Source organism: Rhinopithecus bieti, unplaced genomic scaffold (genome assembly GCF_001698545.2).
Source record: "Rhinopithecus bieti isolate Rb0 unplaced genomic scaffold, ASM169854v2 scaffold_986, whole genome shotgun sequence".
NCBI classification, from domain to species: Eukaryota; Metazoa; Chordata; class Mammalia; order Primates; family Cercopithecidae; genus Rhinopithecus; species Rhinopithecus bieti.
Window position 1 is genome coordinate 948743 of NW_016803218.1, and position 17971 is coordinate 966713.

Here is a 17971-nt window from a genome sequence, read left to right on the forward strand (position 1 = left end):
ATATAATTACAGGCTTATAGTTGGTCCATATTATGGTCCATACAATGCGGTCTGTGTTTAGATATAGTTTTCTCCCCAATTCCCACTACTGTGCATTAGTGCCTTATGTTTTAAAACATGAAACAGTGATGTTTATTGGTCATCCCTGTGGTACTAAACAGGCCCATGATCCCAGGAAAACTGTCATATTCTGCTTCTAGATTCCAGTAACAAACTGGATTTCACAAGCACTTATTAAGCATTTTTATGTGTTCTGTATCAAGTACTAGGGATATAGTATTCAGTAACTGTAGGTCAACAAATGTCCCTGCCCTCAGGGCTCACAGCCAGGTCTCCTGAGAGCAGAGTGAAGAGGAAGCTCAGTATTTCTCAGGCAAGCCAGCAGGTCGGAAGTGATTGGGGTCTTTGCCACTCTGGCCCCATTTGTTGGTAGCGTGGCCAGCCAGCGAGTCCTCCTTATGGTCTCCTGTGAGTCTCTGGACTTTCTCTCTGGCATTGCTGTAGTCCAGGCAAGCAAAGAGATTAATCACCAGGCCAGTGAGCAACAGCCCACTTTCCCATTCTCCACTTTCCAAGGGAGGACTCTGGGAGAAGCCCAGAAAGGCCAAGGAAGTGGTGGTGAAAACACTGACCCTGCCTGGGCACCGCCCCACTCAGCCAGGCTGGTCTCCCCTAGGCTGGATGAACAGCACGCAGAGAGAGAGGGTGAGGAATCACTCACTCCTACCATCCACTCAGACCTTTGCACTAAGCACAGAGGCAAACAGAGAGCAAGAGGAGGAGGGTCTAGAGCCTCTAACTTCTCTACAAGGAGCTTGCCTCTCTCCTGACTGTCCAAGGCAGGCGAGCTCTGCTCACCCATCCCCGGCAACATCAGGAATGTGCATTACTTGATCACTTCTGCAGCCCAGACACCCCCAGGCCCCCTTTGTACAGCGTCATAGTTCCCCCAAGCATGAAAGTATTTGTCTGAATTTTTGTAATTGGCTTCTTTCATGTCAGAGTAGGCTCTCCACATGTCTTTAGTCCCTGGAAAGGAAAGAAAATGATCAAAACAATTATGTCTGGGAAAATAGAGGGATGAACAGTTTTCTTCTCACTAATTTCCTCCTGAAGATTTCAGCCTTTAACAAAGCCCTTGGAAATTATACTGGCTTGAAATAAATATTCTTCTACTTTTCACTTCCCTGGATTAATCTAATGAGAATTGTACTTGGTGTAAGTTTCATTCTGTTTGATTCCATTCAAAGTTCTGTTATTACTTTGTTTTTAACCATGTGTGATGCACCTAAAGAAGAGATGAAATGGGCCTTAAGGGATGTTTCATTGCACAATGAACTTCTTCCTGGAAGGACCCAGGGAATCCTTAGACCAAGGTGTGAGAACACAGGGGATTGTGAGGGAGGCTGCAGACATACGGCGCTCCTAATCTAGTCAATGGGAGAAATTCATGCCTGTAGTTAGAGTGAGGACAACTTGGTCCTGAGTACATCTGAATGTTCAGGCTATATTTAGAAACTGACATCTGTCAGAATTCAGTCAACAAGTGATAAAGGTGAGTTATTTAAGAAAGCTTTATACAACTGGGTAATCAAATTCAGAAAAAGGACAACTGACCCACTAATTCAGAACCTCAGTGTCCCCGCAGTGAAATGGGGAGTATTGCCTGCCTCAGAGTGATTATGCAGAAGAACAGAGAAAATGCATGTATGATGCCTAGAACATTGTAGGTGGTCAATATATTATCATTTCACTTCTTTGGTCCTTAGGAAAGGTGGCATAAGAATAAAGAAGGGCTAAACTAAGATGAGGAGCAGGGAGTTATGGACCGAAGGGATCTGATCAAGCTAGAATTAAGTGACGAATATTTTCTTAAAATTAGCTGATTAGGGAAAAGGGGAACTCAAATGTAGAGTTACAATCATGACTTATATAATTTCTCTATGAGATAATTCATCTTCATTTTATGCATTTATTATTCCTAGTGTTAAATTGATTGCCTTTATTCAGAGTTTATAACATTTTACTCGACTCATTCTTCTGAGTTACTGACTTAAATGGCTCCTTGATGTTCAGGTTGGCTTAATAAGTACTTCAAAAATTCCTGGCACATTTGATCACTTTGGGCAGCAAAACAAGAGGTAGTGGTTCTCAGCCCTTACTGTGTATAAAAATCTACTGAGGTGCTTGGTAAAGGCAAGATTTCTAGGCTGTATCCCAAGAGACCACGGCTGCTGGGGGCGGGGGGTAGGGTATGGATCCAGGAATCTTCATTTCATTTCACAAAGCATCCCAGACTCCAGGTGAGTCTCAGGCAAGTGGTCCCAGAACAACCCTTTGAAAAATATTAACCTAAGGAATGAAAGATATTTGTAGTTGAGTGTGTGAACATGTAAATAGGATTAAAAGCAAATCCTTAAAACCATTTTCAGAGGCTCAGAAAATAATAATACCTGAAATTTAAAATACTGCATTCTGAAAACAAAATTTTGCCACTTTATTATGGCTAGTGGGGTATATTTCTCTCTCTCTCTCTCTCTCTCTCTCTCTCTCTTTCTCGATGGAGTCTTGCTCTGTCTCCTAGGCTGGAGTGCAGTGCTGTGATCTCGGCTCACTGCAACCTCCACCTTCTCCCTCAGCCGCCCAAGTAGCTGGGATTATAGACGCATGCCACCACACCCGGCTAATTTTTGTATTTTTAGTAGAGACAGGGTTTCGCCATGTTTGCCAGCCTGGTCTCGAACTCTTGACCTCAGGTGATCTGCCCACCTCAGCCTCCCAAAGTGCTGGGATTACAGGCGTGAGCCACTGCGCCCAGCCTTGGGTTATATTTCTCTTGCTAGCAGTTTTCTGGCCACGTATAAGCCCCAATAGAACCACCATCAAGGTAATTCACTGTATCTTTTACTGGGATAAGTGGAGCTAGACTTACCTTCCAAAGGCATCACATCCTATTTGCCATTTCTTAGATAAAGGATGAGCTATGTGTTTACAAATGCAAAACTCTTGTTTTGAAAGCAGCAGAGCACCATGATTAAGAGCAAGGTCTGCAGAGCAAGACTGCCTGGGTTAAATTCTGCTTTGCTTTGGAACTTTGCTTGGTATCTTGGGTTGTGTGTGTGTGTGTGTGTGTGTGTGTGTGTGTGTGTGTGTGAGCTTCTCTGGTTAAGAGTTTACTTGCATCATAGGACTAAATGATGGAAACCAATTCATTAGTACATTTAAACAGTGCCTAGTACGTATTAAAATCTCAGCTAAGCTTGGTTGTTTTTATGGGAACTGTTGGCTCCATTCTGCTTCCCCGTGGACTCGCCTCACACGATTCACACGATCGCCTCACACGATCAAAACAGGTTTGATCTACCTGCTTCCTGGCTTCCCAGGAGACATAGACATGAGCTGTCCCAGATTCCCCACTAGGGGGCAGTAGAGCCCCACCAGTATTATGAGAACATGCACCCCCTGAACTCCGCATCGCTCTCACGCTCCTGCTGAAAAGAGGCAGCTCACACCTTATGCGGCCCCAGGCTGGGGGATCCTCATAGAAGAGTGTCAAAGCTGGCCATAAAAGCATGAGGAACCACGCTTATGAAAAACCATGCCCCTTCTCTATCCATCTGTGGCATCACTAGCACCTTCGCCCAGTGGGGATGTGGCCTCTGCTCAGCTGAATTTTGGGGGCAGCCAGAAGCAGCCTCCTGCCCCCTATCCTGTGGGCCTTACCTTGGCCAGCTTCCTTGAGGAATGTTAACCATCGTTGGCTGCTGACACCCAGTACCAGGGAGCAGAAAATGATGCCAATGGAGAGCTTCATCCTGCTGCAGGGCCAAGGAAACACAACCAAGGATAATACACATTCTGTTTCAAGTTTTTATTTTTTGTAATGTTGACCCATTCTTTCATTCCAAGAAAAAAAGCCCACTCGGTTTTACACACACACACACACACACACACACACACACACACACACACACACGTGTATGTTTATAGATAAAAGATAGAAGGTCAGAGGGTCTAGGGCTCCATTTCCATTTGTCTCACTGGAATCCCAGTGTCTGACAGAAGAGGAGCAGTGACCCAGGATAAAGCAAATCAGGCAAAAGTTACACCATGTTTGAGAATCATTATTTTAGATTTAGAGCCTGCCAAAATGAGGAATTATGCCTCTTTCTGGGTTCTGAGCATATTTTAGGCACAGTAAGATGAAAGTTATAGGGCAGATAGCTGTCAGAGGACTTCACTGTCCCTTTGGTTCTTATCTAAGGCAATGCTAAGCAACATTTGGATATTCCCTACACAACTTCCATTCCATGGAAAAGGTGAGGTTTCCTGTGGTCAGTGTAGTATCTGAGCTGGTGTGGCTCACTTTGTCCCAGGAGTAGACAGTAGAAGAGGGGGAAGAGTAGGGGAGTTGTCAACCATCCACAGCCACTGGTCACGTTGTACTTGGTGGAGCTGCTTCATAAAGCAAGGCATGTGATGCCCAGACCTCCTTTTTCCTACTCTTCTTCAGGCAGAAATTGCAGGCCAATGATCATATCCTGTCACAATTATTTTACTCCCTTTGGGACCATTCAATGCTGGAAATCTGCTTTCTCGTTTCATTCAAATCATTCTCTTCTTTGATAGAAGTTGATATGGTTTGGATCTGTGTCCTCACCCAAATGTCATGTTCAATTGTAATTCCCAATGTTGGGAGTGGAGCCTAGAGGGAGGTGATTGAATCATGGAGGCTGTTTCTCATGAAAGGTTTGACAGCATCCCCCTTGGTACTGTCGTCGTGATAGTGAGTGAGTTCTCTTGAGATCTGGTTATTTAAAAGTGTGCAGTACCTCCCCCCTCACTCTCTTTTGCTCTTGCTCCTGCCATGTGAGATGCCTCGTTCCCCTCTACCTTCTGCCATATTGAAAGTTTCCTGCGGCTTCCCCCGAAGCAGAAGCCAGTGTGCTTCCTGTACAGCCTAAAGAACCATGAACCAATATAACCTCTTTCCTTTATAAAGTACCCAGTTTGAGTCATTTCTTTATGGCAGTAGGAGAACTGACTAACACAGAATTATTAGGAAGCAAGTAGGGTGGGGACAGTGGCTCATGCTTGTAGTACCAGTACTTTGGGAGGCTGAGGCAGAAGGATCACTCGAGGCCAGAACTCAAAACCAGCCTGGGAAACACAGCAAGACCTCATCTCCACTATATATGTGTATGTATATATTTTTAATTAGCTGGGTGTAGTAGCATGCACCTGTGGTCCCAGCTGCTCAGGAGGCTGAGACAGGAGGATTGCTTGAGCCCGGGAGTTGAAGGCTATGGTGAGCCATGATCACGCCACTGCACTCTAGCCTGGGAGACAGAGTGACACACTGATTCGTAGGAAAAAGAGCAAGAAAGCGAGTACGATTTCTAGATGCCAAGAGGAACTCCTCACAGGGACTTTGACAAGCCTTGCCTGTTCTCTTCCTTTGTTACTTAATGTATTCTGCCTTTCGGGAAGGTACACACAGTTTCTTATGGTGCCAAGCTGAGAATAACAGACAATAGCGGCAGTCGGTTCTTTTCACTTGTTTCTCCTGAAAAAGAAAGATTTCCTGTCATCATGATATCAGAGTCCCCCAGGCCTTAAAGGGATTTTCCAACAGTCTCTTGTAAGTGACTACTTGTCCTGGTTTGCATGAGATCAGTGTCGATTGTCCAAGCTTAATAGTGGCACATCTTTTCATTGTCTACGATGGCCTGGGTTGAAGAGTAAATTAGATGGTAGCACTACTCTAATAACCTTGTGCGACCAGGCTGATTGAGAGGCCCAAGAGACCTCCATTCTTTTATGTTACAATTAATTTAAGTGGAAGAGGAGAATACCAAGGCTTAATTCTCTTAAGAATTAGAAAAACAAAAATCAGAAAAGTCCGAAAGTCCACAGGTGTCATGACTACGAATGACATCTCAGACCTAAGCCCCAGTCTTAGAAGGCCAGGAATATATTTATATTCCCTAAACATAAAATGAAGAAAATAATTATACAAAATCACTACCCTAAAAAAATTCAAGTTTAATGAATCCTAGTTATCTGAATAGTAGATATAGGAAGGATGCCGAAAAATACTAGAGTTGTTGTGAGGACTAAATGATTAATGCTGACAGGGGCTTGGATTAATTCTGGGCGAGTGTAAAGAATGTAATGAATTTTAGAGCTTCCACCTTAAGCAAGGAAATGCATAATAATTTATATTTTCCAGGAGACAGAAATATAAATTACAATATTATTACCAAGGCAACCTATTATTAAGACATTAGTAAGTAAGATTACCAGTTAGAACTACAGTTATAAGGACCAAGGTTTATTTTCACATAGTGTCAGAGATGTTTGAACCAGAGCGACTCTATTTGGCATGAGCGCTAGGAAAATGAGGCTGAGATTGCTAGGCTCCATTCTCAGAAAGTTAGGCCTTCCTAACCTATAGATGTTTACCTATAGATTCATAATGTTTACTAAACAGACCCAGACTTGGGAATGTACAGATATCCCAATATCTGGAGAACAAAGACATTCGTAATTTTGCTTTAACGATAATAATATTGGCTGGGTGTGGTGGCTCATGCCTGTAATCCCAGCACTTTCGAAGGCCGAGGTGGGTGGATCACGAGGTCAGGAGTTTGAGGGCAGCCTGGACAAAATGGTGAAACCCCATCTCTACTAAAAATACAAAAAACAAAATTAGCTGAGCGTGGTGGCACGCACCTGTAGTCCGAGCTACTTGGGAGGCTGAGGCAGGAAAATTGCTTGAACCCGGGAGGTGGAGGTTGCAGTGAGCCATGATTGAGCCACTGCACTCCAGCCTGGGCAACAGAGTGAGACTCCATCTCAAAAAACAACAACAAAAAAAAGATAATGATATTGATTCTTGCAAAATATAGTAATTAAGAAAACAGGGCTGGGCCCGGTGGCTCACACCTGTAATCCCAGCACTTTGGGAGGCCAAGGTGGTGGATCACCTGAGGTCAGGAGTTCAAAACCAACCTGCCCAACATGGCAAAACCCTGTCTTTACTAAAAATACAAAAATTAGCTGTGCGTGGTAGTGGGCACCTGTAACCTGAGCTGCTTGGGAGGCTGAGGCAGGAGAATCACTTGAACTTGGTGGGCAGTGGTTGCAGTGAGCCAAGATTGTGCCACTTCACTACGGCCTAGGCAACAAAGCGAGACTTCATCAAAAAAAAAAAAAAAAAAAAAAAGAAAAGAAAGAAAGAAAAGAAAAAGGAAAAGAAATCTGTTACCACAAACCCTTGTAGCAGAAGACATCTCCCCATATATACAAGCAATTGTACGTAGGGTGGACACGTTACTCTCCTGACTTTCAGGAACATTCTACTCTGTCTATGGAGTAGTTGTCCTTTTGCCTCTTTACTTTCTTAATAAACGTGCTTTTACTTTGCACTGTGGACTCACCCTGAATTCTTTCTTGTGCGAGATCCAAGAATCCTCTCTTGGGGGTCTGGGTCTTGAGCCCTGTCCTGTAACAATAGGACATACAATCATCTTTGAAGTCTGGGTGAAAGACTTGAAGGAAAAATCTTTCAAGATTTTTTTTGTTAGAAATAAGTGTTGCAAGGATATGTTTATGATGCAAAAAACAAAACAAAACAAAACAAAACTGCATTGCTTGCATGCAAAAAAAATCTGCATTGCTTATAGCTGCAAGAGATAACATTCCTTCAAACTTTGCTGAGACTTTTTTTTTTTTAATTATTATACTTTAAGTTCTAGGGTACCTGTGCACAGTATGGAGATTTGTTACATATGTATACATGTGCCATCATTTACATTAGGTATTTCTCCTAATGCTATCCCTCCCACAACAGGCCCCGGGGTGGGATGTTCCCCTTCCTGTATCCAAGTGTTCTCATTGTTCAATTCCCACCTATGAGTGAGAACATGCAATGTTTGGTTTTCTGTCCTTACGATAGTTTGCTCAGAATGATGGTTTGCAGCTGCATCCAAGTCCCTGCAAAGGACATGAACTCATCCATTTTCATGGCTGCATAGTATTCCATGGTGTATATGTGCCATATTTTCTTAATCCAGTCTATCATTGATGGACATTTGAGTTGGTTCCAAGTCTAGTTCTAGATCCTTGAGGAATCACCACACTGTCTTCCACAATGGTTGAACTAGTTTGCAGTCCCACCAACAGTGTAAAAGCTTTCCTGTTTCTCCACATCCTCTCCAGCATCTGTTGTTTCCTGACTTTTTAATGATTGCCATTCTAACTGGTGTGAGATGGTATCTCATTGCGGTTTTGATTTGCATTTCTCTGTTGACCAGTGATGATGAGCATTTTTTCATGTGTCTATTGGCTGCATAAATGTCTTCTTTTGAGAAGTGTCTGTTCGTATCCTTCGCCCACTTTTTGATGGGGTTGTTTTCTTTTTTCTTGTAAATTTGTTTAAGTTCTTTCTAGATTATGGATATTAGCCCTTTGTCAGACGGGTAGACTGCAAAGATTTTCTCCCATTCTGTAGGTTGCCTGTTCATTCTGATGGTCGTTTCTTTTGCTGCGCAGAAGCTCTTTAGTTTAATTAGATCCCATTTATCTATTTTGGCTTTTGTTGCCATTGCTTTTGGTGTTTTAGTCATGAAGTTCTTTCCCATACCTATGTCCTGAATGGTATTGCCTAGGTTTTCTTCTAGGGTTTTTATGGTTTTAGGTCTAACATTTAAGTCTTTAATTCATCTTGAATTAATTTTTGCATAAGGTGTAAGGAAGGGATTCAGTTTCAGCTTTCTACATATGGTTAGCCAGTTTTCCCAGCAACATTTATTAAATAGAGAATCCTTTTATCTAACAAAGTTGTGAGTTGTTTTTCAGTTGCTATGGACCCCCAGATAAGCATACCCAGAAGAACTAAGGGTACAGCCATGGATGAAACCTAAGTCCTCAGACTGAGGAATGGGAACTGAATTAAGAAGCAAACAATACATGTCAGAATTGAGGATCCAATCAGATTGAGCCCTGGTATCACCCATGGCAAGATCCAGTCAGATCATGCCTATCAGCATCACCTCATTGGAAGATCCAATCAGATCATGTCTCATTACCCTATGCTTATAAAACCTGACCCAGCCCCCAGCTCAAGACAACAGATTTGGGTATTTCCTCCCATCTCCTTGCCAGTCAACTTGCAGTGAAGCTTTTCTTTTCTCAAAAGCCAGTGCCATGCTGTTGGCTTCTATATGCATCAGACCATGAGCCCATTGATTGTTTTGTAAAAATATTGTTTATGAATAAACACATGTGACAAAAACAATTTTAACAAAGCAAGGGAATAAGAACAAAGTTTAGGATGGGGGTTACCCTGGAGAAAAAGCAGGCAGGAGCATGCAGCCAGAGAGAGGAGCATAAGGAACTTCGGCAGTATTAGTCATTTCTATTTCTCGGATTGCTTGGAGAGCTCACAGGGGGATGAGAGTTCAAAAATTTTAACTAGTAAAGTAATACAAATTAATATGTTAAAGGTTAACATATTAAATTTACAAGTTAGACTACTGCACCATATGAACACATAAATATAAAACTGCTTATCAAAAGGTATGGTTGTAGCACAAATTATTCCTCAAATATTCTTACAATTTCTAAACAATTTGTTGATTTTTTTAGTTGGTGTGTGTGTTTGACACTGATGTCATTAGTGAAGTCATGCCCCATTCTCTGTCTTGATTTGACAAGAAGAAACATGTATACTTCTTCCAATGACTTGGCCATCAAATTGACAGTAGTTGGATGATGTATAGTCTCAAAAGGTAGAGAAAGAAATGGTCCATGGTATTGAAATTTTTTTCTACAATGCAAGATAATATATTCTCAGGTTCCAGAAATTAGGACATGAACATCTTTGGAATTGGTGTGAAGTTGGGGGGATGATTTTATCTACAATACTAACACACTTTTTTTTTTCTTTTTTTTCTTTTCTTTTCTTTTCTTTTCTTTCTTTCTTTTTTTTTCTTTTTTGAGACAAGGTCTTGCTCCATCTCCAGTGCTGGAGTGCAGTGGTGAGATCTTGGCTCACTGCAATCTCTGCCTCCCAGGTTCAAGTGATTCTCGTGCCTCTGCCACCTGAGCAGCTGGGATTACAGGTGTGCACCACCATGCCTGGCTAATTTTTGTGTTTTTAGTAGAGACGTTGTTCCACCTTGTTGCCAGGCTGGTCTTGAACTCCTGACCTTATGTGATCGGCCTGCCTCAGCCTCCCAAAGTGCTGGGATTATAGGTGTGAGCCACTGTGCCCAGCCCTAACATACTCTTTTAGCTAAGGTTTTTCTGACTTAAATTTTTAAAAAGGCATTTTAATGATGCTGGATATAATAATTTTTAAACCCCATATAATTTTATTTATTTTTCTGCTTATTTTCGAGATGGAGTCTCTCTCTGTTGCCCAGTCTGGAGTGCAGTGGCATGATCTCGACTCACTGCAACCTCCGCCTCCCGGGTTCAGGCGATTCTCCTGCCTCAGCCTCCCAAGTAGCTGGGATTACAAGTGCACACCGCTACGTCCAACTAATTTTTGTATTTTTGATAGAGATGGGGTTTCACCATGTTGGCCAGGCTGGCCTCGAACTCCTGACCTCAGGTGATTCGCCCACCTGGGCCTCTCAAAGTGCTGGGATTACAGGCGTGAGCCACCACGCCTTGCTATATCATTTTATTCTATTCATTTATTAATTTTGAGATGGGATCTTGCTATGTTGTTCAGGCCGGTCTTGAACTCCAGAGATCAAGCCATCTCCCACCTCAATCTCCAGAGTAGCTGGAACTATAGGTGCATGCCACCATGTCTGGTTTAATAAAATTTTATTTTATTTTATTTTTTATTTGAGACAGGGTCTTACTCTGTCACTCAGGCTGGAATGTAGTGGCACGATCATGGCTCACTGCAGACTTCACCTCCTGGGCTCAACTGATCCTCTCACCTCAGCCTCCCAAGTAGCTGGGAGTACCGGCATGCACCACCACACCTGGCTAATTTTTGTATTTTTGGTAGAGGCAGGGATTCTCCATGTTGCTCAGGATGGTCTCGAACTCTTGAGCTCAAGCGGTCTTCCCACCTAAGCCTCCCAAAGTGTTGGGATTATAGGCATAAGCCACCGTGGTGCGGAGCCAATAGTTTTAGTACATGAATTACAGGTTTAAAAGATGTCCTCAAACATTCTCATCTGGTTATCAAATGAATAGTTCATACTGAAAAGAGAAATCTTAAGGGTAAGAGAAAAAGGAGCTCATGCAGAGAGAAATTCTGCTAAAGTGTTCTTTATAACAAAACGAGGAATTTAGATGCAAAAGATTATATACTCAGTATTCCATCTGTTAATAATTGTACTCTGGGTTTTTTTTCTTTTCCTTGTGGTAAGCTTTGAGCTTCTCAAACTGATCTCTTTTTCTAAGTGCTACCCAGTGGAATTCCAGGGCTTACCTTTAAAAACCTACAGGTCACCTAACTGCTTGTGAAAGAAGTCTCAGCGGTAGAAGAATCACTTGAACCTGGAGGCGGAGGTTGCAGTGAGCCGAGATAGCACCACTGGACTGCAGCCTGGGCGACAGAGCGAGATTTCATCTCAAATCAATCAATCAATCAATAAATAAATACACCCTCTCGAGACTAAACCAGGAAGAAGTTGAATCTCTGAATAGGACAATAACAGGCTCTGAAATTGACGCAATAATTAACAGCCTACCAACCAAAAAATGTCCAGGACCAGACGGATTCACAGCCGAATTCTACCAGAGGTACAAAGAGGAGCTGGTATCATTCCTTCTGAAATTATTCCAATCAATAGAAAAATAGGGAATCCTCCCTAATTCACTTTATGAGGCCAGCATTATCCTGATACCAAAGCCTGGCAGAGACACAAAAAAGAGAATTTAAGCATAGGGTAATGAGACATGATCTGATTGGATCTTCCAATGAGGTGATGCTGATAGGCATGATCTGACTGGATCTTGCCATGGGTGATACCAGGGCTCAATCTGATTGGATCCTCAATTCTGACATGTATTGTTTGCTTCTTAATTCAGTTCCCATTCCTCAGTCTGAGGACTTAGGTTTCATCCATGGCTGTACCCTTAGTTCTTCTGGGTATGCTTATCTGGGGTCCATAGCAACTGAAAACAACTCACAACTTCGTTAGATAAAAGTTGAACCAGACTGGTCTGCTGCGGTTACAGTACTATTTAGGTTTTGCCTGTTTTGAACTTCCTGTAAACAGAATTATATTATACGGATTCTCTGGTCACTGACTTATTTTGATGAACAATATGTTCTTTAGACATAAGCATGTTGATGTCTGTTATAGTAGTTCTACATTTTCAATGCTACATAGTATTCCAAAATATGACTAGACCACAACTTGTTCCAATATTTGGGTTGATTCTGTTTTGCAACTAAAACAATGGTGTTTTAAACAATCCTACACGTGTGTCCTGGTACAAGAGTTTCTATGGGTACAGACCCAGGAGCGGAATAGAATATGATTGTGTTGAACTAAAGTTGGTAATGCCAGATTGTTTCTCCAAAGTGATTGTACTAATTTATATCCCCACCAGCAATGGATAAGTGGCATCCTCACTCCGTATTCTAGGCCATACTTGTTTTTTATGTCCAATTGGTTAGTGGCAAGTAGTATTGAAACTACCTTTCCAGAATTATAACAGTGAGAAAACTATGATAGTGAACGAGATCTGATCTAATAAAGCCCCATCTTGCCTTTAACCTCCAAACTGTCCTTAATCATTCCTAGGCTTAGGCCAAACTAACTTTGGGAGACATTTAGTTTATAATTTAATCAATACTAGCACTTCCTCCAAATTAAATTGCCTTTGTAAAGCTAATAGAAAACCACCACGTTAGGAGGATGAGAGGAGCCTGAATTCTGCTAAGTCATAGACATACATGATTACCAGCCATTATTCCAGAAGCCACAAGATTTGCAACTTCCCTGATTACTCCTGAAGATAACACCACTATTCTAGAACCTAAGATTGGCTTTTGAGATGTCTTTTCAGGTTTTTGCATTTCAGGTGATGATGATTCTACCAGGACTGGCCAACCAGTCCTGTGATCCCACCCAGAAGAACACTTTCCCACATCTCCATTCCCTTGCCCACCAAACTATTCTTGAAAAGCCCTAGCCTCCCAATTTTTAGGGAGATTGATTTGTGTAATAACACTGTCTCCCATGTGGCGTGGCCGGCCTCATGTCAATTAAACTTTCTTTTTCTTTCTTTTCTTTTCTTTCTCTCTCTCTCTCTCTCTTTCTTCCTTCCTTCCTTCCTTCCTTCCTTCCTTCCTTCCTTCCTTTCTTTCTTTCTTTCTTTCTTTCTTTCTTTCTTTCTTTCTTTCTTTCTTTCTTCTTTCTTTTTTTGAAACAGAGTCACTCTCTGTCACCCAGGCTGGAGTGCAGTGGTGAAATCATGGCTCACTGCAGCCTTGACCTTCCAGGCTCAAGCAATTCTCCCACCTTGGCATACTGAGTAGCTGGAACCACATGCATGCACCACCACGTGCAGCTAATTTTTGTATTTTTTGTAGAAACGAGGTTTTGCCATGTTGGCCAGGCTGGTCTCGAACTCCTGACCTCAAGTCATTTGCCTGCCTTGGCCTCCCAAAGTGCTGGGATTACAGGCATGACCCACCATGCCCAGCCTTCAACTCTTTCTTTATTACAATGCCCTGATCTCCATGAATTGGTTTGTGCAATGAGCAGGGAGAACCTGTCAATTGCAGTATCACATTGTAGTTTACATTTGTATTTTTTTGATTATTACTTAGATTGATCTTTTTTTTACATTTATGAGCCATTTGTGCTTCTTCTTCTGTGAAATTTCTACTTGTTCCTTTTGCCCTTTTTTAAAAAAACTGATGTTTAGGAGTTTTGTTTGTTTGTTTTTGAGACAGGGTCTCACTCTGTCATCCAAGCTGGAGTGCAGTGGTAAACATGGCTCACTGCAGCCTCAAACTGCTGGGCTCAAGTGATTCTCCTGCCTCAGTCTCTTATGTAGCTGGGACCACAAGTGCATGCCACCGTGCCTGGCTAATTTTTTTTATTTTTATTTTTTTGAGTCTTACTTTGTTGCCCAGGCTGGTCTCAGACTCCTAGGCTCAAGCAATCCTCCCATCTCATCCTCTCAAAGTGCTGGGATTGCAAGTGTGAGCCACCGTGTCCAGCCAGTTCTTCATATATTTTATTATGTGTGTTGCAAATACCCCAATTTGTGGCTTTTATTTTTCACTGTATTGTCAATCATTTTGTTAATGGAAGTTGTGGGGATAGGAGTGACTATATTTTAGATGCTAAGTCACCATATGACTCCTGACTAGCCTCGAGTCCAGGGATGCCTTCAAGATGTCTAGTTAATATATTATTCTTTATGTAGAAACATCTATTCACTGTAAGTTTTGCCTTTCCCCCAAAACAACCCTGATGTTGTTGCACGCACTGGCTGTGAAGCCTGTAAGCACATACACATTTGTTCCAGAGCATATTTATGTCTTCCCCCAGATGTAAGCTCTGTGTCTGGGGAATTGCAATGAGGAAATATACCTGTTTTGTGGCAGTCCAAGACTATGTGGCAGCCCATACATTCCCCACATAAATTGTCTTTTACCAACAAACTGGATTTTTCTGTCTCATTCTTTGATTTCTTGGCTCCTTCTGTGTTTGGGAGCCACTTTGCAAATACGGCCGTTTCACAGGTCAGAAATAAATATATTTGATTTTATATTTAACAAACTCATAATTCAATAAAATTATAATTTATAGCCAAACACTAATTCTTTTAGTGCTTTTCTTCTCTTTTAAAAAATCAATTTTAGAATAATGGGTTGTAATCCTGTAAGCAGATAGGGAAGGTCTCCAGGGACTATCATGTTGTTAGTGGACCAGTTCAGGTCCTTGACTTCACCACACAAGAGAATTTGAGAGCAAGTCCAAAGTAAGAGTAGGCAAAGAAGTTTATTAGAAAGCAAAATATACTCTAAGAGGCAGAGCCGGCTGCTCAAAGCTAGAGACAGCAGCTAGTGCCTCAAAAGGAACTTGTTTTATGGGACTTGTATATACATACTCATAAAATACTGGTGAGGGGTAGGCACAGTGGCTCACACCTCTAATCCCAGTACTTTGGGAAGCTGAAGTGGGTGGATTACCTGAGGTCAGGAGTTCAAGACCATTCTGGCCAACATGGTGAAACCCTGACTCTACTAAAAATACAAAAATTAGCCAGGTATGGTGGCACAAGCCTGTAGTCTCAGTTACTCAGGAGGCTGAGGCAGGAGAATCACTTGAAGCCAGGAGGCAGAGGTTGAAGTGAGCTGAGATCATGCCACTGCACTCCAGGTTGGGCAACAGAGTGAGACTCCATCTCAAAAATTTAAAAAGTAAAAAGTAAAAAAATAAAATACTGATGAGTTCAAGTATGCAGAGGTGGACCTGTGGTTGGTGTATGTGCTCAGCATCTACATGCTTTAACATGGACTGCACATATCATTAGCATATAAAATCTCAACCTAGGGACATGAACAGACACTTTTCAAAAGAAGACATACATGTGAACAACAAGCACATGAAAAAATGCTCAGCATCACTGATCATTATAGAAATGCACATCAAAACCACAATGAGATATCATCTCACCCAAGTCAGAATGGCTATTATTAAAACGTCAAACAACAACAGGTGCTGGTGAGGTTGTGGGGAAAAGAGAACACTTACACACTGTTGGCGGGAATGTAAATTAGTTCAGCTATTGTGGAAAGCAGTTTAGTGATTTCTCAAAGAACTCAAAGCAGAATTACCATGCGACCCAGCAATCCCATTATTAGGTATACACCCAAAGGAATACAAATCATTCCACCATAAAGACACATGCATGCATATGTTCATCACAGCACTATTCACAACAGCAAAGACATAATGTCCATCAGCAGTAGACTGGATAAAGAATCAACCTATATGTCCATCAGTGGTAGACTGGATAAAGAAAATGTGGTACATATACACAATGTAATACTATACAGTCATAAAAAAAATCTTGTGATCATATCCTTTGCCGCAACATGGATGAAGCTGGAGGCCATTATCCTGAGCAAACTAACACAGGAGCAGAAAAGCAAATACCATGTGCTTTCACTTGTAAGTGGGAGCTAAACACCAGGTACAAATGGACACAAAGAAGGGAACAACAAACACCAGGGCTTACTTGTGGATGGAGAAGGTAGGAGGGTGAGGATCAAAAAACTTTCTATCAGTTACTATACTTATTACCTAGGTGATGAAATAATTTGTACACCAAGCCTCTGTAACATGTAATTTACACATATAACAAATCTTCACATGTTTCCCTGAACCTAAAAGTTAAAAAAACAGGCCAGGCGCAGTGGCTCACACCTGCAATCCTAACACTTTGGAGGCTGAGGCGAGCGATCCTGACCTCAGGATCACCTGAGATCAGGAGTTCAAGACCAGCCTGGACAACATGGTGAAACCTTGCCTTTACTGAAAATACAAAAACTAGCTGGGTGTGGTGGCAGGTGACTGTAATCCCAGCTACTTGGGAGGCTGAGACAGAATCGCTTGACCTCAGGAGGCAGAAGTTGCAGTGAGCCAAGATCACACCACTGCACTCCAACTTGGGTGACAGAGTGAGATTCTGTCTCAAAATAAATAAACAAATAAATAGGCCTGGCGTGGTGGCTCATGCCTGTAATCCCAGCACTTTGGGAGGGCAAGGTGCGCAGATCACGAGGTCGAGAGATCGAGCCCATCCTGGCCAACATGGTGAAACCGGGTCTCTACTAAAAATACAAAAATTAGCCAGGTGAAGTGGCACGTGCCTGTAGTCCCAGCTACTCAGGAGGCTGAGGCAGGAGAATCACTTGAACCCGGGAGGTGGAGGGTTGCAGTAAGCCGAATCACCACCACTGCACTCCAGCCTGGTCGACAAAAGTGAGGACTCTGTTCAAAAATAAATAAAAGTAAAAAATAAATAAATAAATAAATAAAGTAAATAAATAAGTAAATAAATATTTTTAAAAATAAACCATCCACCTAGGGGTGTGGTTTTACTATTAAAATGAGGAAAAGATCACTATAAGCTAAACCTTGATCCTAGCTGAGCATGCGGGACCCTGGAGAAGTCCGTAGCCCCACCAAGGCAGGAATTTGTAGCTAATAGCTTCTTGGGCTTTGGTGCTGGTTGCCTGGACAGTAGGGAAGCTACATTAGGAATAAGGAGCTTTTATTCTCTTCCCTGGGCTCTACTAGGTATCAGGAACTTGGAACCATCTGGCAGTTGGCTGGTATCCTGCAGGACTACTCATCTTGCAAAAGGCAGTCTAGGCCATAAGGACTGCAATTCATAGGCCAGTCCTAGGGCTGAACTAGGCCAAGAGGCCGTGACCTTGGGGGCTAGAACACACAACCTACTCAGACGCTAGCTGGGGTGGCTAATGCAGTGTTAGAATCAACCCTCTCCTAACCCAGGCTGCATAGCCTGTGGCTCCAAAAGAGACCCCTTCCTTCTGCTTGAGGAGAGGAGAAGGAAGAGTGGGGAGGACTTTGTCTTGCATCTTGGATACCAGCTGAGCCACAGCAGGATAATGCACAGGTCAGAGTTATGAGACCCCTATTCCAGGTCCTAGATCCCAGATAACATTTCTAGACACACTGTGGGCCAGGAGGAAACCTGCTGCCTTGAAGGAAAGGGCCAGTCTCACCAACATTCATAACCTGCTAACTGAAAAGCCCTTGGGTCCTGAATAACCAGCAACAATACCCAGGTACTACATCGAGGGCCTTGGTGAGCCTCTGAGACTTGCTAGCTTCAGGTACCCATACTGCCACAGGGGTGTAGAGCACCAAGCAGACTCTTGGGGTCCCCAGTTCCAGGAATTGACTCTTAGATGGCATTTCTGGATGTGCACTAGGCC

The 17971-nt window shown here is 42.5% G+C and overlaps 1 protein-coding gene across 2 annotated transcripts; it reads right to left on the bottom strand.

The window, feature by feature from the left end:
* Positions 1-215: 215 nt before the first annotated feature.
* LOC108528155 (serum amyloid A-3 protein-like) lies at positions 216-3864 on the bottom strand. 2 transcript variants are annotated; one of them, XR_001885041.1, is made up of 3 exons: positions 3724-3864; positions 820-1029; positions 216-498 (listed from the first exon to the last, which is right to left on the bottom strand). XR_001885041.1 is itself a non-coding variant. In XM_017869842.1 (3 exons), exons 1-3 carry the CDS (start codon positions 3812-3814, stop codon positions 360-362), a joined length of 369 nt encoding a protein of 122 aa, XP_017725331.1. The 2 variants fall into 2 exon arrangements, 1 of the variants encoding a protein (XP_017725331.1); XM_017869842.1 differs by having other exon boundaries at positions 360-498; positions 891-1029; positions 3724-3814.
* Positions 3865-17971: the final 14107 nt, after the last annotated feature.

Excerpts from the sequence above, each read along its gene's own strand:
- LOC108528155 (XM_017869842.1), bottom strand. The coding sequence starts at position 3,814 with ATGAAGCTCTCCATTGGCATCATTTTCTGCTCCCTGGTACTGGGTGTC. Across the intron at positions 1,030-3,723 it reads CCTCAAGGAAGCTGGCCAAG|GGACTAAAGACATGTGGAGA; the intron begins GTAAGGCCCACA and ends TTTCCTTTCCAG. Across the intron at positions 499-890 it reads TGGGCTGCAGAAGTGATCAA|CAATGCCAGAGAGAAAGTCC; the intron begins GTAATGCACATT and ends CCTGGACTACAG.